This window comes from Toxorhynchites rutilus, chromosome 2, assembly GCF_029784135.1.
Source record: "Toxorhynchites rutilus septentrionalis strain SRP chromosome 2, ASM2978413v1, whole genome shotgun sequence".
NCBI lineage: Eukaryota > Metazoa > Arthropoda > Insecta > Diptera > Culicidae > Toxorhynchites > Toxorhynchites rutilus.
The window spans coordinates 272,905,711-272,932,940 of NC_073745.1; the positions used below are offsets into that span (position 1 = coordinate 272,905,711).

At 39.7% G+C, this 27,230-nt stretch overlaps 1 protein-coding gene, 1 long non-coding RNA gene and 1 pseudogene across 6 annotated transcripts in view; 1 reads left to right on the forward strand and 2 right to left on the reverse strand.

The window, feature by feature from the left end:
- The window catches only part of LOC129768722 (nucleoprotein TPR), a 330,016-nt gene that overhangs the window by 264,908 nt on the left and 37,878 nt on the right, over positions 1 to 27,230 (forward strand). For all 5 annotated transcript variants that reach the window (XM_055770553.1, XM_055770549.1, XM_055770551.1 and 2 more), the window contains exons 5-7: positions 5,872 to 6,723; positions 14,680 to 15,336; positions 15,630 to 15,841. In XM_055770553.1, the coding sequence (XP_055626528.1) occupies positions 5,872 to 6,723; positions 14,680 to 15,336; positions 15,630 to 15,796 (1,676 nt within the window). In that variant the 3' untranslated portion in view covers positions 15,797 to 15,841. The remainder of the gene's footprint in view (positions 1 to 5,871; positions 6,724 to 14,679; positions 15,337 to 15,629; positions 15,842 to 27,230) is intronic.
- On the reverse strand, positions 19,789 to 21,821 carry LOC129766898 (uncharacterized; annotated as a pseudogene).
- On the reverse strand, positions 22,775 to 23,276 carry LOC129768726 (uncharacterized). The gene is made up of 3 exons (XR_008741718.1): positions 23,148 to 23,276; positions 23,002 to 23,096; positions 22,775 to 22,935 (listed from the first exon to the last, which is right to left on the reverse strand). It is a non-coding gene; the product is annotated as an uncharacterized LOC129768726 (long non-coding RNA).

A 27,230-nucleotide genomic window follows, 5' to 3' on the forward strand; every position in this document is an offset into this window, starting at 1 on the left:
ACACTTTTTGAAAGGCAAATTGCTTATAATGAATTTTTCCACATTCCTCGTCAGTATACGCTCGTAAGTTGGCAGCGCATGTGGAGTGAAGATGAGTTCGGTCGTTGGTTACACACGATTATCCCTAAGGTCTCGACGAGTGCATGGTTCAAGGGATTGAATGTAGGTCGTGATTTCATTCGCGTGATATCTCGGCTTATGTCCAATCACTACAACCTAAACGCGCATCTCTATCGCATTGGGCTCGCAGCAAACAATCTTTGTGATTGTGGCGATGGCTACCACGACATCGAGCATGTTGTCTGGTCGTGTATCCGGTTCCATGCTGCTCGCTCTCAGCTCTCTAGAGCACTGAGAGCACAAGGCAGACAATCGGATATCCCCGTCCGGGATATCTTAGGTAGCCGTGATCCTGATCTTCTGCTTCATCTATACCGGTTCCTCAGAAACGCCGATGTCAACGTTTAATGATGTTTCCTTCGTTGTGTCCCCGTTTCACATCCCTCCTATCCAAACGATAAACTTTTACTTAGTCGTGGCAATACATACACACACTCTTTACAGATACACGGGCCAAAGGTTGTGCAGTCCACCGATCATTCAACAAGAGCCAAAGGTTGTACCGCTTATGACAACTCTACACGAGCTGATGATTGCGCCGGCTAGTGACTATTCTATCCTGGATTCCTCGAGTCGAGAAAGACGCACCACGCTAGATATGGGGTACAGACTAGGGGGGCGTTGCTGATTAATGGTCAGCTGCATCCCAATAGGAGGTATCCCGTGTCGGGCACACGTACAGAGCATCGAAAACTGCAACATACCAATTACGAGAACACTTGTAATACTAACCTCGAGCCAACCGCGAGTAATCGGTTACATATTACTAACATAGTTGTAAGCAAACATTGTCGAAATATTGAACTCCCGGCCCCGTTAGGCTGACGCCATATGAGCCTTAATAAAAATATATATTTTGGATAAAAAAAAATAAAAATAAATTCAAAATGAAAAAAAACCTTTCTTTAATTTTTTTCCGTTGGTTTTTTGATACAGATTTTTTTATGCTAAAAATTCAGATATAAATCAGATTTGGCAACCCTGGTCATTCTTTTAACAGGGTTGTTCACGTAACACAACTTATGGAGCATCTTAAATATTTCAAATGAGATCTTGTGTTATTTTATAGGGGTCGATATTCAGATCCCGTCGACCCCCAAAATCAGTTTTCATTTCTGTCGACCCCTGGGAAACCGAAGTCGACCCCAGGGGGTCGATATCGACCACTTTGAGAAACCCTGGTTTAGAGGGTTCGGCATTCAAATGGTTCGGAAGTCATTTGAGTAATCGAATTCAGAGGACTATTTTTGCAAATACTGTTTCTGAACCAATAGCTGGTACATTTGGTGTTCGACAAGGAAGCGTGTTAGGGCCTATTTTGTTCATAATGTACATAAATGACATGAAACGAGTCTTACGTTTTTGTGATTTAAATTTATTTGCTGACGATACAGTTCTGTTCATAGCAGCTAACAAATTGGAATCAGCAGCATTGCACTTAAATGGGGATTTTCACTCTCTGAATATTTGGTTGAACTACAAGCAGTTAAAATTAAATGTTGGAAAAACCAAGTATATGGTGATTTTTCCGAGATATTACAACACCGAGTGTTTTGTGCAGATAAATGGTGAGACACTTGATCGCGTTAGAGAGATGAAATATCTTGGTGTTACGATAGATGACAAACTGCTTTTTAAGTCTCACATAGATAATGTCATCAGAAAAATTGCAAAAAAATACGGTATCGTATGCCGTTTAAGGAATGATTTGACTATTTCGAGTAAAATTCAATTATATAAATCGATTATATCGCCACACATAGACTTCTGTTCATCCATTCTTTTGCTTGCTAATGAAACACAAATGTTGAGGTTCAACGTTTACAAAATAAAGTAATGCGTTTGATTTTGCGTTGTAACAGATTCACTTCCTCTGAGAGCTGAGGAAGTGAATCTGTTACAACTAAACACACTTCAATGGCTATGTGAATCAAAGGATTGTGTATTTAATCATGGTGTTCGTTTTTGAAATCATAAAAGGATTGCTGCCTCGACATTTGTGTGATCGAATTGAAAGAGGAAGTGATATGCTGACGAAGTACAAACACCTTTTTAAGTGTGTTTAATTGTCACAGAACTTCCTATTTTTTAAAGGTGTTACTTATTTCAATTCGATGCCTAGGCACATTAAAAGAGCAACTACAATAACTGATATTAAACGGCAGTGCATTTCACATGTCAAAAATGTAATATGAATGTTGAGATTGTAATCGATGAAGTTAGTTTGAGCACGTGCGCGTTATTGCAGCCATGATAAATCTGAATTGTGATAGCGATTTAGACATAGTAGAGTTTGTTCTCATAGTGGTTTGCTTGAAGATCGAGAGAGCGAATGTTGTTAAGTGAAGAAGGCCCGTGAGCGATTTCTGAAGGACCAAGCAGACAACCGTCAAAATGAACGGAAAGGCTACAACCTGAAATTCATCTAACGGGTCAAATGTTTGATTAATCTGGAGATCAGAACAGTTTGTCAGACAAATTTGGCAGTCATGTTTCAGTGAACTCAGAAAATGCTACTGGATGGCGAGACAGCAAACGCGTCTTTATGTTACTTGATAAAACTGAAAGATTTGCTGTTTACTTCTTACAAGTATTCCAAAGAAACTTTTGAATAGATGAAGCTGAGTGAAAATCTGATATCACAAAGAGGAGATCTCATATCTGTAGATTAAATCAGTTCGTTATTTTGCCACACTGGTTATGTTTTTTTTAATAAATTATCAATTAGATAATCGACCAACTCAAACCTATGCAGGGGAATGAGGCGGGATCTTCATTATTATTATTATTAAATAGAGTTATGGCACTTCTCAGCATTGAGCTGGAATATTCACCTACCCCCGGGCTTCTTGAATGCCAAAGGGGGATTTGGCTCTGTAGTATCTTTTTTTTCTCTTTATTATAGTGTCTGCACAATCATCGTGTTCTAATTATGGTGATTCAGGAACCGTCGCGCTATGTTACACGTTCCAAGAATCACCGCTTTCTGCATAACCGCAAGCTGCTCTGTTACTTGCAGCTCCTCCAATGACTGCGTGAGAGAGTGTGGAACTAAACCAGTAGCAGAGATCACTACTGGTATAATACGGATGCCTTTCAAATGCCACATTTGTTTTAGTTCTTCTGCCAAGTCGTGATACTTGGTTATCTTGGCAGCAAACGTAGATTGTAGATTGTGGTCTAACGGTATTGCAATGTCTATTATCAGCACTTCTTTCTTATTTTTATCGTAGACCACAATATCAGGGCGATTAGTCTTCGGACATCCGTAATAATCTCGCGATCCCAGTACAACTTGTAGCAGCTATTTTCTAAAACCGGATCCGGAATGTACTTGTAGTAGGGTACCAACTGATTTACCAAGTTGCGTTTTGATGCTAGCTGTTGATGAACAATCTTGGCAACCGAGTTGTGACGATTGAGATAAGCTGATTCGGCTAGCGCTCCACAGCCGGCTATGACGTGTTCAATCGTCTCTCCTACTTTATTGCACTTTCTGCAACAGTCAACAACGTTTTCGTGCAAGATGTACTTCCGGTAGTTTTTAGTCGCTATTATCCGGTCCTGGATGACTACCATAAACCCTTCTGTTTCCTTCTGTCACCTTGCACCAGCCACGTGTTCGATAATGTTTTGTTGATTTGCGCTTGCTCTAAACGATGGGGGTGCGTCCCATGAAGTTCTTTTTGCTTCCACGACGTTATTTTTTCTTCAGTAGTCTTCAAATTGCAGCTTAGCTCGTACTGCTCCTGCGCCAGATGCAGGGCACTGAATCCGGACCACGGATTCTCACAAACAGCGCGATAGATATCGTGACGGGTCTGACTTTCTTCGAAGTATCTCCGCAACTGCTGGATCTGGGAAACGCAAAGCGCTTTGATGTCAATGACACCTCTTCCACCTCCAACACGTGGCAAGGTGAATCTTTCTATGGACGACTTTGGATGGTGCATGCGGTGCTTAGTGAACGTTACTCTCATCGTCCTTTCAATGGCTTCTAAATCGGTGTTTGTCCACTTCAGCACTCCGAAACTGTACGTGAGTAAGGGAACGGCAAACGTGTTGACGGCTTTGATCTTTTTGCCGCCGCTGAGGTTTGTTCCCAAAACCTAGTTGATCCTTATCAAGAATTGTTCCTGGAGTTCCTTCTTGATTTTTGTATGACAAATCGCTTTCAGTTGCAGAAATTCCAGGTATTTATAGGATTCGCCCTCTACCAAATCTTGAATCACCTCACTCTCGTTTATGCGGAATCCTCCAGTCTCCACCAATCGTCCACGATGGAGCTGTACTGATTCACACTTCTCTATTCCGAGTTCCATCCGCACATCGGAAATGAAGTCGCTAACGCATTGTAGTAGAGTATGTGGCGCTTCTGTTGATTCCGCAAACAGTTTCAAGTCGTCCATATAGAAGGTATGGTTTATTGTCGTTGTTCTGTTGATATGGTAGCCATGGCTGCTTCGGTTGAGTGCTCTGCTCAAGGGGTTCATCGCAAGGCAAAACCACAAAGGACTAAATTATTATTATATTATTATTATTATTATTATTATTGTTAAAATAACTCATATTGAAAGATTGGCAAAATTTCGGATCTTGAATACTTGCTTTTATAGATTCGTCGATTCTTCGTCTTGTTTGTTTTTGTATTTTTCACCAGAGTAGATTTTAGTCAAATTTCCTAATTCAATCAATGCGCATATAGACAGCTCCTCGCGGCCGTGCAAAAAAAAAACACAATACTGTTTTCGCTTTACGACGTAAGAGGAATTTATTTATTTGTAAAAAGAAACGAATTACAATTAGCAATTAGCATACAGAGCACTCAGTGCCTCAACCTAACTGTTACGGCGAACCTGGGCGACTGCTGGCGGACACGGACGATAATACGGTGGAATCCGATGCTATGATGGACGAAGTCCTTTTCGGGATCTAATACTGAGCGTCAAAGCGTCGAAGTCCAATTATGTTTTAATAAAACCTCACTTTCGAAAATATAACTTTATTCGGTAACGTATCGACCAGAACTGAACAATTCTATCCTATCGTGTAATCGACCTCGATCGTCGTCGGTTTCCCGCGCAACGATCGGGTGGGAGAAAGATAGAAAACGGAAATGCGGTTGATACGAATTAGCATACTAATTTCAAGCAAGCTATAAATTGTTTGGTTCACAATATGTAGTGGGATTCTGAGTTATACAATTCAAATATGGTTCACTATTTTTCTTATGTTCTAACGTAAGATCTCCAACACTAACTAACAATTTTATGCTTACATTGTTGCCAATCGAGACAAGAAAACTCTCAACAACAATTATAACAAATTGAAGCCACTAAGTTGGGAGCTGAAAACAAGTGTAGACTTACTTCAAACTGTAAAATGATTTCGTAGAAAAGGCTCCAGACAACAGCTTTGGGACGGCGTACCCTGATTTCTTGGCACGGGGTGGGCTGCGAATTCCGCCGAAAAAAAAATTCTACTCAGTGTTCGGAACGAAAGTCTCGAATTTCGCTGTGTTGATGACCTAGTGAATTCTCAGAATGTAAAGCGGTTAGGTTTCTGAGTCCGCAAATAGAAAACAACTGTAAGCCAAATTGTGGGCGGTTATTCTTGGGAATAATAAAATAAATTGACAATCCTGAGATTATAAATTCAATGCTAAACGAGGAAAAAACTACATTTTCAATCACTATTGAATTTCCGACGTCTGATAAATATTAACCCCCGTTAATCTTTCTATTTTCCCAGACGCTCCATCATCGTTCGAGCTGAGCGGAGGCAGTCCACTCGGTGCAAGCAAATTCCAATCGATCACCTCGACAGCAAAAACGTCGTCTCCCGTGGATACGACACAACCCCAACCTCAGCCAGCCTCAGCTGTGACAGCGTCACCACCGTCGACCTCTTCCGCGACCACAACCCTACCGAAAGAGACCAGTGAAGTGGCCACATCAACTGCCCGGCCAAAATCCCCAGCATTAGCTCTACCACCGTATCCGGATCAATCGGACAGCAGCGTCAGAATATTGCATCCTCAGCCTCTGGAGAACATTCCCCAAAACATTCTGTCCTTTCCACAGTCTCCACCGATTATGATGTATCGGCCACCAATGGTTGGGAAAAATTCAACCACCAGCTCTGTGAGCGTGGCCACCGCAGCCGCCGCCGAGCGGAACAAACACAGTGGACCGTTGAAAAAAGCCATTCCACTTCATCTTAATAATGGCGGTGTCAAAAAGCCGTACCGGAAGTCAAAGAGCAAAGGTTATACAATTAATTTCAGCCACATTAACGATCGGGTGGCCCCGAATGAAGGACCACGAATGCAGGTCGTGACGGAGGGAAATCCTGCTGCAGACGGGGGACATATTGATGATGGGGTGGCTCACAGTTTCGGAGGGGTTCGATCCGGCATCAGCAGATTTCCGATTGCAGTGAGCGATGGCGCCGATGGGGACGACGATGATGATGACGATGATGTTGATGACGACGAGGACGACGAGGACGATGATGACGATGATGAGGACAGCGCGGAAACGGAAGGGCAGAGCAAGAATAATGGTGTTTCGCGGAGTCAAAGTGGTTCCGGTGCAAACAATGGTAAGAGGAATATGCTGTTTCGAATGGTGGATTAAACGGGATATTTTTTTGGGGTTTTATCGATTAATTTCGGTGTTGGCTTTTGTCGATCTTGTTCTTTCTCCTAGCCATACATCATCAATCTATTTTGGAATCATCATTAGTCATATTTTCCAGCGCTTTCCAAGATAATTAATTATTTATTGGAAGGATCCGTTTCCTGAGAAGCGTTGGAACTTGTCCAGATTTTTTGATAGCTAAATTGAGGTTGTCTATCCCACGATTCAATCGTTGGTAATAAAAAAAAGTGACAAATTTTAATGTGTAAATGAGCGGGGATTTTGGTTTCTATTCTCATATTTGTTTTATGTAACTCAAAACAGGCACCTTTCTAAATGTTTTACTGAATTATTTGGAAGTATAGAAGAGCATATATGACAATATCTTACGAACCAATTGTATAAACCAATTATTTTTACATATGAACTATTTAGAGCGTTATACATATTGCCAGAATCAAGAAACAGTGAAAGAATGTAAATCGGGAAGTGCTATAATATTAGAAATGCATGGAGCTATTTTATTAGGTGGAATTTTTGATTCAGCTTCCGAACTGATGTATAAAAGGCTTCGTTGCTATTTGACGAACAACAATTCTTTCGTGAGTGTTCTGGTATATCTGTATCTATATGTACAGGTAACAGTATATCTGTAGAAGTGTTCGTTGCAGCGAAGCTTCAGTAAAATTTCGACGAAATTTGAGCAGTGATTTCGTAGGAAATGACAAGTGTGTTCAGGGGACATCGGAAAATTTTCAAAAAATTGCTTCTAAGGCGTCGTGCACAAATTACGTAACGCGAGTAGGGGGGGAGGAGGAGTGTCGAGGTTTCGTTACTTAATGTGACATAGGGGGGAGGGGGGTAGCCGTGATCGTTACGTAACAAAATTCCATTTTTATTCCTGAATAAATTCACGCGCCCCTAGCTTCGATTCTGAGACCAAAAGAGGTATGTTCAGGAAGGCACTGTTCTTCGAACGCATTTCCTGATGGGATCGATTATCAAAGTATGTGCGAGCTGCCTGAATTCGAGATTATTCGGTACCGAAGAATAATCAAGCTAGTAACCATAATTAATGTGGATGGAGCATCAGACGAGAACCCTCGTTTTAAAAAGTTCATAGATATTTTCGATCTATTATTTCAATCAATTGAATTTTGATGCAATATTAGTTGCTGCAAATTCTCCAGCACGCAGTGCATTCAACTGAGTTGGATTGTCTCTCTTTTCCGGCAGGTTAAATACTTCCTCGATCATGAGGGATCTCACATGGATAAAAACTCGAAACAAGGGACCCGGAATTGGAAATAAACCATTTTTAGTATGCAGGGGAATCGTTAGCTGATTTGTGGAATAACCTAACGATCGATGGATATCCCGTCAAAGCAGAATATAGGGGAAGGATGGAAAAGACGGATACCTTTAGCAAACGTTGATTTTTTTGGAACTTCACAAAAAAAATAGCTATCTCACCACAAATTGATAGTCTAGGTCTCTTATTATAATAAAATTTGTCTCTTATTATAATAAAATTTGCCAATTTGTTGATTTGAAAAAAAAATAAGATTGAGTCGGGAAAGACGGACACCTGGGGTGGGAAAGATGACCACTATCTGAAAATTCAAGTTTATGTACTTGAAAAGTTTTGGTGGTCATCAAATAGGCCTTAAAAATGATCGAACAATAAGACTAGACTAAAATCACCTAAAAGGCTTGCAATTTGCAATTTTGTTCATGTCCAAAATAGCTTCCGGCATTCGGAATGACAAATTCGGATGATATCTGGTTGCACTTGCAAACGTAGTTAGTGGGTATCTGTTAAACAAAGAAGGAGGAGATAATCAATTTGTTTCAAAAACGAAATGTTCGTCTTTAGTCGATGGAGTGTCCGTCTTACCCGACTTGTTTCGTATTTTGTTTTCATAAATATTTCTGGAGTAAAAATGATAAAACTTCACCGCTGATTCGATAAATTGGAAGAGAAGTGATGGTAAAACACTCATGTAGCGAATAATACCCCAGAAAATTACTCGATAACAATGAGAACCTCATCTTCTGCAGACGAAAATTTACATCGAGCTGCTTTCTGTAGATTATTGTTTGTTTTTATTAATAAAATTAACAGAAAGCCAGCTAAGTGTACACAGTTAGTGTCACAGGTATTGATACACTGTATTGCAAGTTTGTATATCATTGAAATTTAAAATAAAAATGTAATTTATTAATGATACAGGGGTGTCCGTCTTTCCCGACTTTTCCCTATTAAGTCCGCAAACTCCCAAATCGACGAAGCGGAATTAGTACAATATCAAGTCGAGTTGTTTGCTCGTCACGTAAAGACATCCTTAGACCTTTTGCAGGTAGTGAAATGTAACGGCAGGAACTGCCGCATTGAACGAAGGAGTAATTATCTTTGTGTAAATCAACATCAATTTCTGCCAGTTCATGATCTTCTCAGCTAAACGCCAGATGATTTGAAAGCACCAATCCCAACAGATGTGAGCATTAATTTTCCATCTCTGTTTGTTCGAAATTCTATGATCTTGTCGAAAGTTCTTCCAAAGTCACTACTCGCATATAAAGAACTTTCGTCTGACCATGTGATTCCCACCTGGGCAGATATCTGTTTTTTTACGTTGATATTCTTTAAAAAAAGCTAAAAAATTTTCAAACGACTTTGACTTTGTGTACAGATTAGCGTTACGTAACATGAGAGGGAGGGGGGTTAGTCTTGCGTTACTTTTTGTTAATTAGGGGGGGGGGGTCCAAAAACATCATTTTTAGCGTTACGTAATTTGTGCACCTAACTGAAAAAATCAGGGTGTGTCGATTTTACTCACAGTGTCGGTTTTTCCCTGAATTCCCCTACTAGTGTCGGTTTTCCCTGATTTCTTCTACTGCTAAAAATTTAAGCTACAGAGCAAAACAATTTATACCTCTCTATGGAAGCAACGTGATTTGTGCGAAATCGATTCTCAAATCAGCAGAGAGAAAAAGCAAACACTTTCCATAGCACGGTTTGATATATGGTGTGGCTGATCGATGTCTAGAGTGAAACTAAAAATTAAAATTCGATTCGATTCTTTGTTTTTAAGAGGCTTTAAACTTTGCAGTTCATTCGTCTCTAAGGAAAAAATTAAAACCACAAAGTGAGCAATTTATACTTTTTGTTATCCAAGAAAGAAACCATTTCATCTTAGCTGGTGCCCGAATTGCAGACATATTTGTTGCATTGTAGGATAATGTGAGCGGCGAGTAAAGTTGGGAAATCTACCTATAGTATTCGTTATATTGTCTACGTGTTTTATCATTTTCATTATACGTCTTAGGCAAAAAATGTACGAGGGTTTATAAAATTGGTGTGAAACTCGTTTGCAACTCAGCAATTCCGTTCGTTCAGGAGGTCTGTTCTCAAAAGTGTGGCAGATCGTGAGGGGGCAAAGAAGGGTTGTTTGGTTTTAGCTTAGACATGATATTGTTCATGCAGTTGTTAGATGAATGTGTTTTGTTTTTCTGTACCACCGAAATTCTCAAAAGTTTGGGATCCCTGATAAATGTCTGCACCAAAACAATTCAATGTAAAACCTATGTTTAGTGTTTCCGCACATTCGTCATACTATAAAACTGCCTGATGCATCGCACGATTTTTCAAATATATGATTAATACCATTAGACGGAACGATTTTTTAAAGGTTTAAAACGGCGAAAATATATCTTATTGGCGATCAATTGTATTACAAATAACATAACAAACAACTTCAAAATATTGAATTGTTTGATGAACAATTAATTTAAAAATTGGATAGTATTTGTTGTCGCCACAATCGTATCGTATATTGTGCTTTATTTTCACATTCAATAAAAAGTTATCCAAAACATCCAGAACATATTTGGAAAATCTCCTGAACAGTTTTTTTTCTCGCTCTCGCTTTTTATTTTTATTACCTGTTTTAAGTTAACGTAACGTAATAAAATTAGTAAAAAAATTCTTCAGTTATCATACCCCTTCCTTCATTAATCAAGGACATTGATGAGACTAAAATAAAATCGTGGGACACGTTGGATTTCCATTATCCGCATTTAACGGTTTCATCATATGTCCCACGATTTTATTTTAGTCTCATCAATGTCCTTGATTAATGAAGGAAGGGGTATGATGACTGCTAGCTGCTACATGCCTTATTATTTTCTAGCTTTTAGTACATTATCTGTATTATTCTTATGTTTAATCACAAAGAAACCGTTTAACTTAAAAAGTTTTTTTTACTAATTTTATTTTCTAGTTTCTAGTACATTATTAGTATCATTAGTATATTTCTCTATAATAAAACCATCCAATTTTTTGTTTAATTTTTTATTTCTTACCTAATTTTCTTCAGAATATTTTTATGATGTACTGTATTCTATTAGTCAAATCATTTCATTTAATATTGACATTAGGGGATTGCAAAAATGAATCAAACCATTTGGAAAAAGTAATTGTTTATTTGGGGACTGCGGCCATCCTGGATTGGGATTTTTCATGATCTATCCCGTTCTAATAGCACTTTCATTCGATTGATAGGGTATTGAAAAAAAAATTCCGTTTCACCGTTTTGTAGTGGTTGTCATTTTGGATTTGAATTTTTTATAAATAACTTTGTTCTACTAGTCAAGCCCTTTCATTTGATACTCCTGTTGATGAGGTTTTAAAAAAATATATGTATTGCGCCATTTTGTGGTGGCAGCCATTTTTGATTTGCATTTTTTTATAAATAAATTTGTGGGGTTCTGAGAAAATATATAAAATATAATTATTAGGCTGTCAAAAAAGTCCTGCGGTATTTTTTTTGAATTTTCATTTGTTCATAAAATTAGTTACAATCATCTGTTTTAAGTCAAATATGCGCAGTTTTATTCGATGACTTGTTCCCAACGAGATGCCAACTTCATAATACCCCTGTTATAGAAGCTTGCTTCCTTATTGGCAAAAAACTCGGATAGCCAATTTTCACAGGCCTCTTTTGTGGCTAACTTCTGACTACCTAGCTCGTTCGCCATGGACAAAAACAGGTGGTAGTCACTTGGTGCAAGGTCCGGACTATACGGCCGATGCAAAAGAACCTCCCATCCGAGCTCCCGGAGCTTCTGGCGCGTCACCAAAGAAGTGTGTGGCCTGGCGTTGTCCTGATGGAAGACAATGCGGCCTCTGTTTATCAAAGATGGCCTCTTCTTCATGAGTGCTACCTTCAAAGGTCCAGTTGTTGGCAGTACAGGTCCGAATTGAGCGTTTGGCCATATGGAAGCTGCTCATAAAAGATTATTCCTTGGCAATCCCACCAAACACACAGCAGAACCTTCCTGGCCGTTAATGAGGGCTTGGCCACCGTCTGAGCCGCTTCAGCGGGCTTCGACCACGACCGTTTGCGCTTCACGTTGTCGTAAGTGACCCACTTTTCATCGCCATTCACCATCCGCTTCAGAAACGGGTCGATTTTGTTGCGATTCAGCAGCGATTCACATGCGTCGATACGGTCAAAGATGTTTTTTTTGTGTCAACGTGTGTGGCACCCATACGTCGAGCTTCTTTGTGAATCCAAGCTTCTTCAAATGGTTAATAACGGTTTGATGACTTATCCCCAGCTCTTGGCCGATGCTACTATGCCGGTCTTTCTCGGCTAATTCAGCGATTTTGTCGCAATTTTCGACGACAGGCCTTCCGGAGCGTGGCGCATCTTCGACGACCTCTACACCAGAACGAAAACGTTGAAACCATCGTTGTGCGGTGGAAATGGAAACTGTATCGGGTCCATAAACTGCACAAATTTTATTGGCAGCTTGAGATGCATTTTTGCCTTTGTCATAGTAAATATGTCGGATTTTCTCTTTATTTTGCTCCATATTTGCGACACTATAACTCACGAACGACTTAACCAAACAAAACACTGTCAAGGACTATATTATAGCGCGCAAAATACCTTTCCAACAAGCTATAGTATGACTCGATACAATGAATACAACTAGAACTACGCGCTTACAAAGACACCTCGCGGAAATACCGCAGGATTTTTTTGACAGCCTAATATATATATATATTGGGTTGAGGAAAAAGAAATGTCGTATATTGTCTACATATGGCAACACTTAAACATATCTTGTGTTGTACTTCTCGCATCGGGTCATACTATACGGCTATTTAAAGACGACAATCTGTGCTACAAGTGTCGTTTTGACAGTGTTATGATTGTCCTTTTCAGTCTCAAGTTATAGCGCGTCAAAGATGGAGTCCACCAAGCAAGAAATTCGTCATATTTTACGTTTTTACTACCTGCGAGGTAAAACTGCAACGAAGGCGGTTGAAAAAATTCGTGTGGTTTATGGACCCGATACTGTAACGATTCGCACAGCACAGTGTTGGTTTGATCGATTTCGTTCTGGTGTAGTGACTGTCGAAGATACACCCCGTACTGGTAGGCCAATCGTCGTGGAAACCGATAAAATCGTTGAAATCATCCAAGTAGACCGGCATGTGAGCACTCGCTCGATTGACCAGGAACTGGGTATAGACCATAAAACCGTTTGGAACCATTTGCAGAAGAGTGGATTCCAAAAAATGCTGGTTGAAAGGGTGCCACACGAGTTGACGCAACAAAATCTTTTAGACCGGATCAACGCCTGCGATGCACTGCTGCAACGGAACGAACTCGACTCATTTTTGAAGAAGATGGTGACTGGTGATGAAAAGTGGATCACGTACGACAACCTAAAGCGAAAAAAGTCGTGGTCGAAGCGCGGTGAGCCGGCCCAAACCATTGCCAAGCCCGGATTGACGGCCATGAAGGTTTTGCTGTGTGTTTGGTGGGATTGGAAGGGAATTTCTCTACTGTGAGCAGCTTGACCGTTTGAAGCAGGCGATTGACCTGAAGCGGCCAGAAATGATCAATAGGAATGGTGTTGTTTTCCACCAGGACAACGCTCGGCCTCACACATCTTTGATAACCCGCCAGAAGCTACGGGAGCTCGGATGGGATGTCCTATTGCACCCACCGTATAGTCCGGACCTGGCTCCAAGTGATTATCATCTCTTCCAGTCAATGCAAAACGCTCTTGGTGATACTAAGTTGGCCTCAAAAGAGGCTTGCGAAAACTGGCTGTCTGAGTTTTTGGCAAATAAGGAGGGGTGGTTTTATAAGAGGGGGAAAATGAAGTTGCATTCTAAATGGCAACAAGTTTGCAAACAAAACGGCGCATATTTGACTTAAATTGGATAATTTTAAGTATGTTAAATAAAGCGTCAAATTTCGATCAGAAATAAGACATTTCTTTTTCCCCAACCCTATATATATATATATATATATATATATATATATATATATATATATATATGACACCATTTGGATTTGCATTTTTCATAAACAACTGTATTCTACTAGTCAAGCCCCTTCATAAGATACCCATATTGGTGGGGTTTTATAAAAAAACCTATATTGATGAGGTTTTGAGAAAATATGTATTCCTCCATTTTGTGCGGTCGCCACCTTGGATTTTTAAGGTCATGGAATACGCAGTTTTATAACGACTGCAAAGATAAAGTTGTGTTCTTAATTTCATATCAATCGGTAAACAGGAAGGGGGTCAAATTTTATTATGCGGGAAAACGCTACAGACAAAGTTACAAAGTTATAAAGCTACAAACGTACATACAAACGGGTGAAGCTAAATAAAACCGTTTAATTATAAAAATCTAATCACCTTACACGTGCCATACTCTTTCCAATTTGTGCACAGTCAGAATAATCGCTGGTCACTCTTGTAATGAGTAGCGTCTGGACTGACAACGAGAGAGGGGTCTTGTACTTTACATAATTAAGACGAACTAATAAATAGTTCGTCATTTCCTTCCAATAATAACAAAAAACAAATTGAACCACTTCCACAGACGGCAAATTCGGTGGGTACGGATACGGCATGTTCAAGGAGGCGGAGGAGGACAAACAGCAGCATTACATCATCACATCGTCGGGACACGTGGAAATGTTCGACGACACCAGCATGGAGGTGACCGAAAACGCCTTCGGTATGAATCGATTGCCATCGCAACCAGACCAGCAGCAGCAGCAGCAACTGACCACGGTCACCAATGCCACGGATATACCGGCAGTGGTGGCACAGGGTGATTCCTCGCTGGAACATCATGACCAACAGGCAACGAGCTCAACGAGCTCAGCGGAGAGCGGCAGCGACCCGATGCCGCCGTTGATAACAATGATAACCAACGTGACACGAAATTCGATTTATTCAAACCGATTGTCGGATTCCGCTTCCGGGGGTGCGGCTACCAATCCACCACTAACGCCATATGCGCCACTCTCATCCGGGTCCATTATCGACGTGCTCAATTCGACGGCGGTGGACGGCGGTGATTATCTGGACGACAATCAAACGGAATTGATCTACCCGGCAGTTCCTGGACTCAGTGATAATGGCGGAGGCAGCAGCGGAACGCAAATGAAAACGACAGGAGCAACTATGACCACGCAGAGTAGTGCGACAGTGGGCGCAAAAAGCATTCCACAACAGCATTGCGTTGTTATGGGTAAGTTTAAGTTCGAATAACACGAAATGAAGTCAGTTGAAATTGTGTTGATATTACTTCTCTCTTCGAATTCATACATCATCAAAGACAGCTCGTGAAATGAATAATTGATTTCCAGCACCTGTCGAGAGCAAACAAATGGAATTCGGTCAACGCTTAATGAGCCGGAAGTTCATGATTGTTTACACAAATTGTTTATCAACGCAAAATCAATTGACGTTATCACATCCGGCGGCTCTCGCAAATTACGCCATGGATTAATGTACTCTTTTCAATCAATTCCTCCCATGCAGGTGTTTCGTACAAGGTGGGTTCGGTGCTGAAGCAGGAAACGGGCAATTGCCTGCACTGCGTTTGTGTGGCAGGTCCCGAGAATGACCCAGTGCCACGGGTTACATGCACGCCACTGAACTGTCCGCCGTTGATACTGCCGGACATATTGGATGGCGCCGGGTTCTAAAGTTCGCCAGATTCCACATCACGAACCGCGCGTTCGTCTGCAGAGGTGAGTGAATATCCCTAGCAATCAATACAATTCCAATGGGTTCCAATTTTTCTTGTTCAATTCACAAATCGGACAGCAAGCTAAAGGGTGAACAAAAAAAAAGGGAAAATAACGAGTTTTCTCCTCTGCGATGCATTAGGATTAGCCCCAATTCTCGGTGGAAATATTGATATCGAAGAACACAGACGAGCAGCTGCCTAGTGATGGGCTGCCGCGGCGTAATCATTTATTCAACAGCTCATTGAAACGCAAAGCACGGATGAGCATGGTATCCAGGTAAAAGTGGAAAAGAGCGAATGTGTGCTGTAATTTATAATGATCGGATTCAATCGTTCGTGCTAAGAACATTTAGGGCGCTTACAACCGTAATCGCCGTGCACGAGCTCGCTTCGGAGAGGATTGAATCGCGCTTGAAATACTTTGAATTTAACTGCCTGCTTACCCGTAATTATGCTTAATCTCTGCGACAGTAGGAAAGTTTGAGCAGGATTTAAAATTCCGCGATTTGCATTCTGAAGTGGATTTTCATTTCCTCGTCGATTTTTTTCAAGATGACTTTTTAGTTTAGTTTACTTTACATAAAGAATTTTTTCCACCTATCGGTCAGATAGAAAAAACAAATTTTCTATCTAACTGATATGTAGAAAATACTAAAGAACCTAAACAAAGTTTATGCAGCTGATAGGGTTACTATAATCAGCTGTCATTGATTGAGTCGATTCATTCTAATGTCTGACGCCATCTGACATTCATATCCAAAGTTTCCATAGGGTCGTCCCGACCCGTACTTTTTCTGCGCGGTCGTCCCGATTCGCAAATATTTTTACTTCATTTCTTACACAGCATGGTCGTCCCGATCCGCACTCTTATCATTATAATTTTTTCATACGGACGTCCCGATCCGTACTTTTTATTAGACATTTATCTACTGTACCCATTCTATATTAAAAAAAAAGACGGGTGGGTAATGTCGGGGACATAACCGGAGTGACGTAGGACTATACAAAGGGGACAGCTTTTGTTAAATATATATTTTAAATATATTGTTTTATTTTCTTCTCCTACGTGAATACCTACCTATCTACCTGAAAAATGGATTAGTTTACTGTTTACTCTTTATGAATATGTTGATGGTTCTGAAAAGAACCTTTGGTGTTGTGTTTTTGTTATCACTCGATATTCCCATCTTGTTCGGTTAAACCTTCCTGTTTAGCTATTACGTTTGCCACTCGCCACAGCTTTCACAGTTGGAAAATTTCTTCCTATCCAGCTTGTGACATATTGTTCAGTAAATTACATTTAATGCGACGTGCCGGAGAAGCAGTTTGCCACTCACTGAAACTAATTGTTGCCTTGATGAGCGCCGAACCGAAGCTGCTCTGTTCTTGATGCGGGTTTTCTGATTGTCGTGAGCAGCTTTGCAAGCCAACTCGAGCACTCCGACGGCCGAAACTCTATAATCGTTGTTAGGTATACTGGTGCTCCGGCACCAATCCGTTCGGCCTAGTTACCCTTGCGGAGCAATCAGTGAATGCGACCAACAGGGAACTGGAGACCTGCACGGTTCGAGTGAGACTTTGCCTTTCCCTTAACTTGTCCTCCTTTGTTACGTCCACGATGCCGATTTACGGGTTTACGGTTTGAAAGAAAATAAGATATTTTTTTGAGGTCCGCGTGTTTTATACTCTAGCGGTACACACTCACAGGATAGAGACAAATCTGCAGACTCAGCCAGAGGGGCGAGTCCAACGAGACGAACGAATGAGCGTTAAAAGGGAGCGATGGCAAAAAAATACATTCATTACGATTTGTTCGCTTGTTGGATTCACATGCAGGCTAAAAAGGGTCCTTTTCAGGATCACAAAATTATCTTCAATCTAAAGAGTTTATTGTTTTGTTGTCACTCGATATCCCCATCTTGTTCGGCTAAACCTTCCTTTTTAGCGATTGCATTTGCCACTCGCCACAGCTTTCACAGTTGGAAAATTTCTTCCCATCCAGCTTGTGACATATTTTACAGTAAATTACATTCAATGGCACGTCGCATTACCACCACTCAGTATCGGATTGGAGGTAATTTTAACCTGTAATTGAACATTTGCGATGACAGTGGTACAGTGTTGACTTTCAATGTGGGGTCATAATTTGGACCCCGAACTCTATGTTTACAAAAATGTCAAACTAAATATGTCGCACCTGTAGGTCCGTCCAATTAGCTAAATGTCGAGATAAGTGTAAATTACTGTACTATCAATCTAGAAGCAATTTAAGAATTGGTGAAAATCAATAAGCTCAGAACAACTGCCAAATTCACATACTCATCATATCCTGGCAAATAAATTATGAAAAAATCAATTTGTGTTTTATTATTATTTTGGATATTGTTTTAGAAAGCATTGAACTGTATTTCCTAAACTCTTTTTTGGAAGGTTTAATGGCCCTGAAAAGCCCCTTGTTTTATGGAATGGTTCCAATTTAGAAAACTTTGTACTCGTGGTTTTGAAAAAAACCTTTTCGAACGCCATCGATGCCGCCTTTTTCTGGATTTGCCACCAAAGCAGTTTGTATAAAGAACAAACGTTTTTCTTCTGCTACATGCTGCCGTTTTGCGATTGCGTTTGCCACTCGCTGCAACTGCCTGTTGTTGTCTTGATGTCCACCGAACCGAATGTGGTCTGTTCTGAATACAGGTTTTCTTATCGTCGCGAGCAGCTTTGTCAGTCAACTCGATCACTTCAGCGGCCGAAACTATATAACGCCGGCTAGGTGGACTGGTGCACTGGTACTAACGCGCTCGGCCTAGCTACCCTTGCGGGGAACTTCAGATCAACACGGTTCGAGCGGGATTTTGCCTTTCCCTTCACTTTTCCTCCTGACATGGCTGCTTGGGTTGGTTTGTTGATGTGTTGTGATGCGAACCGATATGGTGTACGGTTTGAATGAGAATGATCGTTACGGCAGCGGAGCGGGGATTTTTAAGCTGACTGGCTGGCTCGAGAATTACACATGTGTGAGACTGCGACCAATGTTTCGTTCATTTTTTCTTTTTCCTTTCCAATCGTGCTTCATTCTATTTCGTTGCTGCTCTGGTTGCCCGGTTTGGTCGGTACGATTTGAGGAGCACAAAATGGACCAATCAAAAATGGGCACATAGTGCATTTTGACAATGCTTGATATTTCACAATTATTCAATTATTTATCTCAAGAAAAATGAAATGTTATTCGTAATGATAGATACGTAGATATATTTCCTATCAATTGATGCAAAAACCTTTGCGATCTATTGAGAAATGCTCGAGTTATAAGCGTTCCAAATCTTGCATTTTTTCCTACTTGTTCAGTGCCTAGATTTCCATTTCACCCCCTATATCTTCCGGTTAGACGTAGTCCTACGTCAAAAGCTGAAACATATCGGTGTTAATAATTTGTTCGTTTTCATTGTGCATCTTTAGAGTAGCGCTCATTTAAATTTATGATCCGTTATCTTGAGTTTCAATGCGTTACTGCGAAGTAAAAGGTATTAATGCAATGGATTTACGAGACTGATGTGCATCAGTACCTATTTTTTAAATATTGACTACAAAACGTAGAAACATAATTAATGTTGTGTTGTTACTCTATAGCAATCAAAGTACTGACCTGCATTAATTAAAAAAACAAATCATTGTTTCTAGCAACAAGTTTCTATTTTTCTATTAAAGTTTCTGCACTTAGAAAAATCCTCGGTATAAAATTACCAAATACCTTTGGTAGCAAATATTTGGAGAATGTACAAAATTTTCCCACATCACTACCAGAGATTGGTATATTTTACTCGTTACATTAGTAAAATTGAATCTTGTCATCTTGACCATTTTCACTGTTGACATAACGCAATACGGAGGTATAATAAGGATATAATTCAAATACGTGTATTTTCGCCAGGAAAAATGTAGCCGATATTGGGCTTACACATCATGATTCTGCTTGCCATATATGTTTCTACGTACGGTAGAAAATGATTATAGATTGGTAGCATTTACCAAAAAAACATCGTTACATTCAGTATTGCCACATTTTCATCTGTACCAGAGGAGTTAAAAATCTTTCTCATCTGTACTTTTTCTTCCAAAAATCTGTACCATCGAACCAAACCACAAAAAAAATCTATTATTTTAGCATGAAAAAAATCTTTCATTCACTACAAAATATATTTACTTACCAACATTACTAACTAATTAATATATGTTTACATTTATTTACTACAAATACTACATAAACATTTGCAAGTCATTCGTGTGCTTGATGATGCTTATACATAGTTTTTTTAAATCTAGATTGCATACTTTCATTCATTAAAATTTTCGAGCTTCCGCCACGATGTTTAATCAAGTCTTTTGATTTCAAAATAGCGTTTATCGTATCGTTGCTGAGTCTATTCCGAAGCTTATTTTTATTTTGATTATATTCAGAAAAAATTCGCTCGACAGTTGCCGAGGAGTGGGGCATAGTGAGAACGTTACACACAAGGCATCGAAGTGCCGAAAATGCGAGTGAGCCGTCAACTCTTTTTAGGCACCCTATTTTTGTCCACCAATCTTGCACATGCTCGTTTTCTGAATCTATGATTTCCTTACGGAGTAATTTTATCTTCAGGGTACGGAATTCATCCTCCAGATCTTGTATAATCCCATCGTAGAACCCTGGAAACGCCTCTAATATAACGTTGATGCTTGTCAAATTGGGAAAGTTTTTGGGATTCAGCATAGCCGCAGCCTTGAGCGTCGGATCATCAAAATCGTATCTTTTTCTCATTTGCTTGATCAACTCCACGAAAAAACTGCGACAAATGTTCTTAAAAACGGTCCACCTTTCGCTGTCCATTGTTCTGATATTTTCTTCTGCTGCCATTCCCACATAAATATTCTTGCCGCTTTTTAAATGATCTTCAAATTTACTAGCATTGGACATTGAAACAACGTATGATTCCTCACAGATATTAGTGAGAATGATCAAATAAAAAAATTTCAGCTCTTCATGTAGCATCGTGAATTCAGGTTTTTCAGCCTGGAACAAACGATTCAATCTATTTATCTGAGGCAAAATATACACCAAAAAAGCAACAGAGGTTTTGTCATTAGATCTTTGAGAGCAGTCAATATTCTGCAAGCAGTCTGATTTCTGTCACATTCATACTGAATGGTGAAAAACAAAATCAACTCGGAAAATCGTGAAATGCATCTCTTCACCACCGCCGTTAACGAAAGCCAACGGATGGCCGAAGGGTGTAAGATTTTCAGCGGCTTGAGTTCCAAAACTTCCTGTATTAGCTCGAATTCGTTAGTCCTTTTTGGACTATTGGATATATAGGTATATATATCCCTCAATAAATGCTCAAGATAGTCGGGGATTTTCTCACATGCATAACTAGCACACAAAGCCAACGAATGACATGTACATTTGACGACTACTAGATTTGGACAATCGATTTTTAGCAAGCGCATTACGGAATTTGAAACCCCCATCATCATCGTCGCACCGTCCGACGCGAATCCTTTCAGACGATCATTGTAAGGAACTCCGTCCTTATGAAACTGATCAATAATTGCATCGTAAATGCTTTTATGATCAGCAGCACCGAGGGATATTGCGGCGTAAAAATCGTCATGTACTTTAATATTATTTTGTTCATCAACATCGCACATTCTCACTACCATTGCCAAAGTTTTGGTTGCTTTAATATCAGTTGACTCATCGACGATCAACGAGAAATTACGTTTTTTAATTTTTTCTACCAACTCCGCATGCTGCTCTTCTGCTATCACTCCACCAACGACAACAGTTGCCTTGGTCCTTCCGAGCTTAACTTTGGACAACACCTTAGAATATGGATCAATAGTTCGAAGAACATCTACCAGCTTATCGATAGAGTTGAACGAAACGTTGTTTTCAACTGCCCATGCAGAAATCCTTACTTCTGCTTGCGTTGTCATAGCTTCGTCGGGTTCCTGAATATTTGCAAAATCGTCCAGTTTGTTATTGTCTTCAGCAATAACTTTCGAAGCAGCCTCCTTATGACGCTTAGTTATAAGGTGGCTTACGAGGTTCGATTTTCCACCTCTTCTGATACTCAGTTTATCAAGACAAATCTTACACCATGCAGATGATTCATTTTTCTTGTATCTTTCGAAACATCGGTATTCTGATTCACGAGTCCATTCATTCCTGAATCTCTGCAATTTTTCTTTGGCAGTTCTTACTCTCTTAGTGACCGGTTCTCCAACTATAATGTCTGTGTCAAGGTCATCAGCGTTCTTTGTATCATCGGAACCTTATCGATAAATAATGTGTTTACCCGGCGAACTTCGTTCTGCCCAAAATTGATTTTTTTGGTTTGAATAATTTTGAGCAGTTACGTTTTCTCCCGATTGAATGCTTCATAGTAGATTACGTTGCAAGTGAATGTAATGATGAAATTACAACAATAACATCTACCATGTCACAAAGTAAAAAACTCTATTCGATTAGAAAGTCTCAAAACATTTTCAAATCGTACAAATATTAATAGAAATTGTTCCTGGATGTTATTTGAGTGCTCAAAATACGTGGTTCTGAGCCTTACGTAATAATGTTTCTGTAAACTCCCTAGCATTTCCAACAAAACTCAATATTATCATATAAATCTATTATCAGACACAATTCAAGACTTTTCTCTACTTACAAAAAAATGTTACTTTTACATAGAACATACATTTGATACGGAATTTTCATCTATAACTCTATTCCAAAATAGCGTTTATTCCACCTATATTTTCGCCACACACCAACGGAACACGAAGCTCAATGCCGTCAACGTGAATTTGAATCTCACTATAGAACATATCGGAAATAGATTTTTCCGGTTTTTCTTTCAAAATTTTCACAACAACAATATAAAAAAAAAACTTAATTCTAGAGTCATGCGCGGATGAACATATGAACAACTTGTTTTTCTATATAGAACCGGGTTTCATACCAATCTCAAAATGCTCAAAATCCGTTTCTTTCGCTTGTTTTTTTGGGATTCAAATCATCCATCTCGTCACATGGTGAATGCGGTATCGAAATAATCATGCCTTAAAAATAAATCAATAATAAAACACACATCAATATTGAAAAACAAATTAATACTAGGTTCGTACCACTCGACATCTCTGAATCTTTTTCGTTCGTTCTTTTTTTTTTGTCTTGGACTTTTCCGTTTCATCAATTTGCGGACGTGATGAAAGAATCTTGCCTGAAAAACAAATCGAATAATCTAATTATTGCCATTTACAGTAAAACATACCTGCGTCAGCTCTCTCCTGTTTTTTAAAATAATCCTTCAGCGTTGTTTTACGGGACATTTTCACTTTTTCTCACTATAACCTTCGTAATCGAAATAAAAACCGAAAAGGCTATTTCAGCTAAGCTTGTAAATGATTTCAAATGGCGGTTTTCAAGTCAATCAACATATTTTCTTTCTTACACATAGTGTCTTGACGTTTTCTCGGCAATGTTTTTAAGTTTACTGGAAGAGAGAGCAGGACAACAACAGATGCAATCATGGAGCACAAATCTGCTCTTCACATTGAGCTTCACAGATACGTTTTGTTTTGCTTTCATTCATAGCAAGGGGCGCATCTCTAGTGATTTCAAGTAATAACACTGAGCAAAAAATATTTAAAAAATCTGTACCAATCTGTACTTTTCGACGAAAATCTGTACCCTGTACCGTACAGAATCTGTACCAAAAATATCGAAAAAATCTGTACCTTTCCAGATAAATCTGTACGTGTGGCAACACTGGTTACATTTGCTAATTATTTCCCTCAGTATGCAGTTTAACATGGAACATTAGTATTTCTGCCAACCCTGCTGTTTACTTTATCCTTCTTCGAATGTACTATTTACTTACTGACAGTCTTCATGCCTCCCGTGGTAAAAAAGTTCTGCTATTTGGAGTCTTCTGCTAGCGAGTTCCGAGCTGACCATTCATGACTTCGTCGCAGCGGAGGAATTCCAGTGCTCGCAATTCCATGTTGTTTCTCTAAAAGGTTCCACACAAACTTTAATGATGAAAAACAAAACACGCCAAATGGACTTGGGAATCGTGCAACTTTTGTCACACCCAACTCTCACGCAGAGCGTCTGAAGGATCACTTCTCAAACCATAGGCGGTCTCCGATTATCCCGTTTAATCCTCGCCCCTGGCAGGATCGCCAAAATGTGTGCCCATAAGCGTCCGCGGGATAATCAGAGACCACCCGAAGCCGAACGATGACTGCCTGCTGATAAGATGGCGGAAGATGTGCCGGTTGTCCAGCCCACTTGATCGCTAAACTGACGATGTCCGTGTTGCCAGAACTGGGCATGCCACACAAAAGGTTTCGAGTTCTGGCTCTGAATGACATGTCAATCTTCAGCGCAGAAAATTAGTTAATAATACCATAGATAATGAATATTTTCGTTTGCACGGTTCAAACATTTCGGAAATTTTATTTTTAGAAAACGACAGTTGATTTTCGGCGGATCATGAGTTTGGAGTTGTTCACGTAAATTCCGAAATGTTCAGCGGCGTCAAAGTACACGATATCGGTGGTCAGTGGTCATCCCACGATTACTCCATTTGGAAGCGTTCCGTGCTATAAAAATAACATAAACATGTAGCGCAAAACGTTGTTTAACCAGAATTATCACTTTTATAACAAAATATTCTTCCTGAGCATTCCAAGAATGATATAAACAGCTGTATTCTATTCGGTTTTAATACCTCAAAGACCACAAAAAATTACACATCTCGCCTAAAAATATAAATTTTGAAGTGTAGTTCGGAAGTTCGGAAGAAACAAAAAAAAACACGAAAATTGCAATTAAAGGTCAGATTAAACGGTTTTTGAAATTAAATTCATTGTGATAAAATCGCGTTTCAGTGACGAAGTAGAAACCCTAAAGAGTATGTTCAAACAGTTTGTCATAATGTTTCGGCGCTGTTCTTATTTTCAACTCAATCATATGGTCAGTGTTGAGTCAGAGGGAACCAAGTCGCAATATTAAAAATTTCGAGTTATTGATAGCATTAGGTTAAACATTTCGTAAGCTACATACCACATTTATCAGATTTGCAAAATCACGCGTTTGGCAGGAATAACGTATCGAAATTGTTTTGAATGCTCAACGAAAACCCCGCATAGCACCAAACTTCAATGTCGTTTTTCTCGAAATCGTAAAAATGTCACATGGTCTGGTCTGACTTAACGTCAACCGTATATAATGACAATGATAATCAGCAGGATGCTTGGTCAGACACAAGTTTTTATGCTCGTCGGCCACGTCTTTCACCGGGAGAACTAACATAGTGAACGGTCCTGGAATTTGATACGAGATTGACGGTAAACATGCTCTCGTTGGTGGACAAGATTACCGGATTTTTTAGCCTGATAAAGGTCGAGATTTTCTTCCATTGCTCGATTCGTAACACTCGGATGCAGTTGGTTATCATGAGAGTTTTTTTTCCGCGCCCTCGACTTCGCGCCAAACAAGCGTTCGCCATAGTATGCATACCGAGCCATACATTGGTGGCTCAAAGCTACTAGAAATTTAAACACTTCTTAAAAGAAACGCTTCTGTTAATATTACTTGTCACGAAAAAAGTTGCATTACTTTGTCATGCTCGAGGTAAGCATAAGCATCCTTAGTTGAGAACGTTTTGCTACTGGCAAGCGAAACCAAATCATACACAAAATTTCAGAACGACATTTACTTTCATGGTGACTAAATAAACGAAATAATCTTTTTCTGTTAATCTCAACCTCGAAAAGAGTAGCATTGCTGCATTATGATCAATATTAGCGCAAATGAAATCCTGATTGATAGCAGCTTTGCGACTGGTACGCGAACCCAAATAACTTACGACATTCCAGCACTACATTCAAGATGATTGGTATCCCCCAAATATTTTTTTGGCGCACAACCTTAATGCCTGCTTCGCCATACTGTCAGTTCAATGCATTGATGTAATGCACCAACGAAGCCTTTACGATGACGGAAAACAAATAATGTTAACTGCTTGGAAAAATACTGAACAATTGGCCTCAGCAGAGATTCACTACTGATACCACAGCGCAAATATTTCCCTCCCGCTATCTCCTCTCCGTGTTTATATTTATCGTTACGGAAGCATAATTTGCACCACCAATACACACGGGAGCAGATACAAATGGGGGTTCAGCGTAGCAAATATGCACTATTTTTGCGTACGGGTTATGAAGCACGCACGTACGCACACAAATATCCATATATTGAAGCATCTAAATATACACACACTTATCTCCGTGTTGCCCTCTTCTCAACAGAAGCCCTTTCTATTAACCTATGCTCTTCGAAGTGCTCTGTCGAAGTGCTACCGCTGAACGGAGCCGAAAAATATGCATATCGCGCTGGTGTGATCGATGTGCAGTATCACCCTGATGTCGTCTATAGACGACGCTCGTACACACAGGTCATCGCGCGGATGTCGCCTATAGACGACGCTCGTAGCGAAAGGGTTAATATTGTCTGTCTAGATTGGCTTAGCTGTCATCATTGGTGGAGAGAGTTTTGCTACCGTCATGCGAAACCAAATCACAAGGAAAATTCCAGAACATTTAGTTTATTGTAGCTTAGCTTTATGATTCCCCACATAATTGTGTAGCTCAAAACATGAATGCAATGGCGTCAGTTTGATGCAATGATTGCAATGCCAGAGACATCAGCGAGTGAGTAATTTGGCAGTGAGTGAGTAATTTTGGCTTCCAATTTTCATCAATTTAAACCATATACAGACGATGGGATTGTAATGTGTAGCAATTCAAACAAATCTTAGGGAATTTCCGATTCGTTTGGTATGTAAACCGCCAGAATCCGTTCACGTTAACTTTATTTCATAAAACGTGACCTGTTTTCAGATCTGGCACCCTTAATGAAAGACGTAGTTCTACGTCAAAAAAAAAACCAAGCGTGTTTTCATTTAGTCCCACTACTAATGACTTAGAGTCTCTTAGTTTAGAAATCGGGAGAAAATCCATGAATGTCGAACATTTCGAACATCAGAGTATCCCAAAATACACATACAAACACGACTGAACCCCAATCAATAAAATCAAACAGTTAATGCTTGGGAGCTTTTTGAATTTTTGTTCCATTGAATTCATATCAATTTGAAAATTAAACGTTCAAACAATGATATTGCTGTGGTATTGGATGCGCCCACCACATTTTAATCAAAACACTGTCGAATTCAATTCGAAGCACACTCAGCTGGTTTTAAGCGCACAGCACGCCATTACATCCGGAAATTATTATTCTACCACTGTGCTCATTCCAGAGCTCCGCAAAAGGGATCAGTTTCAGT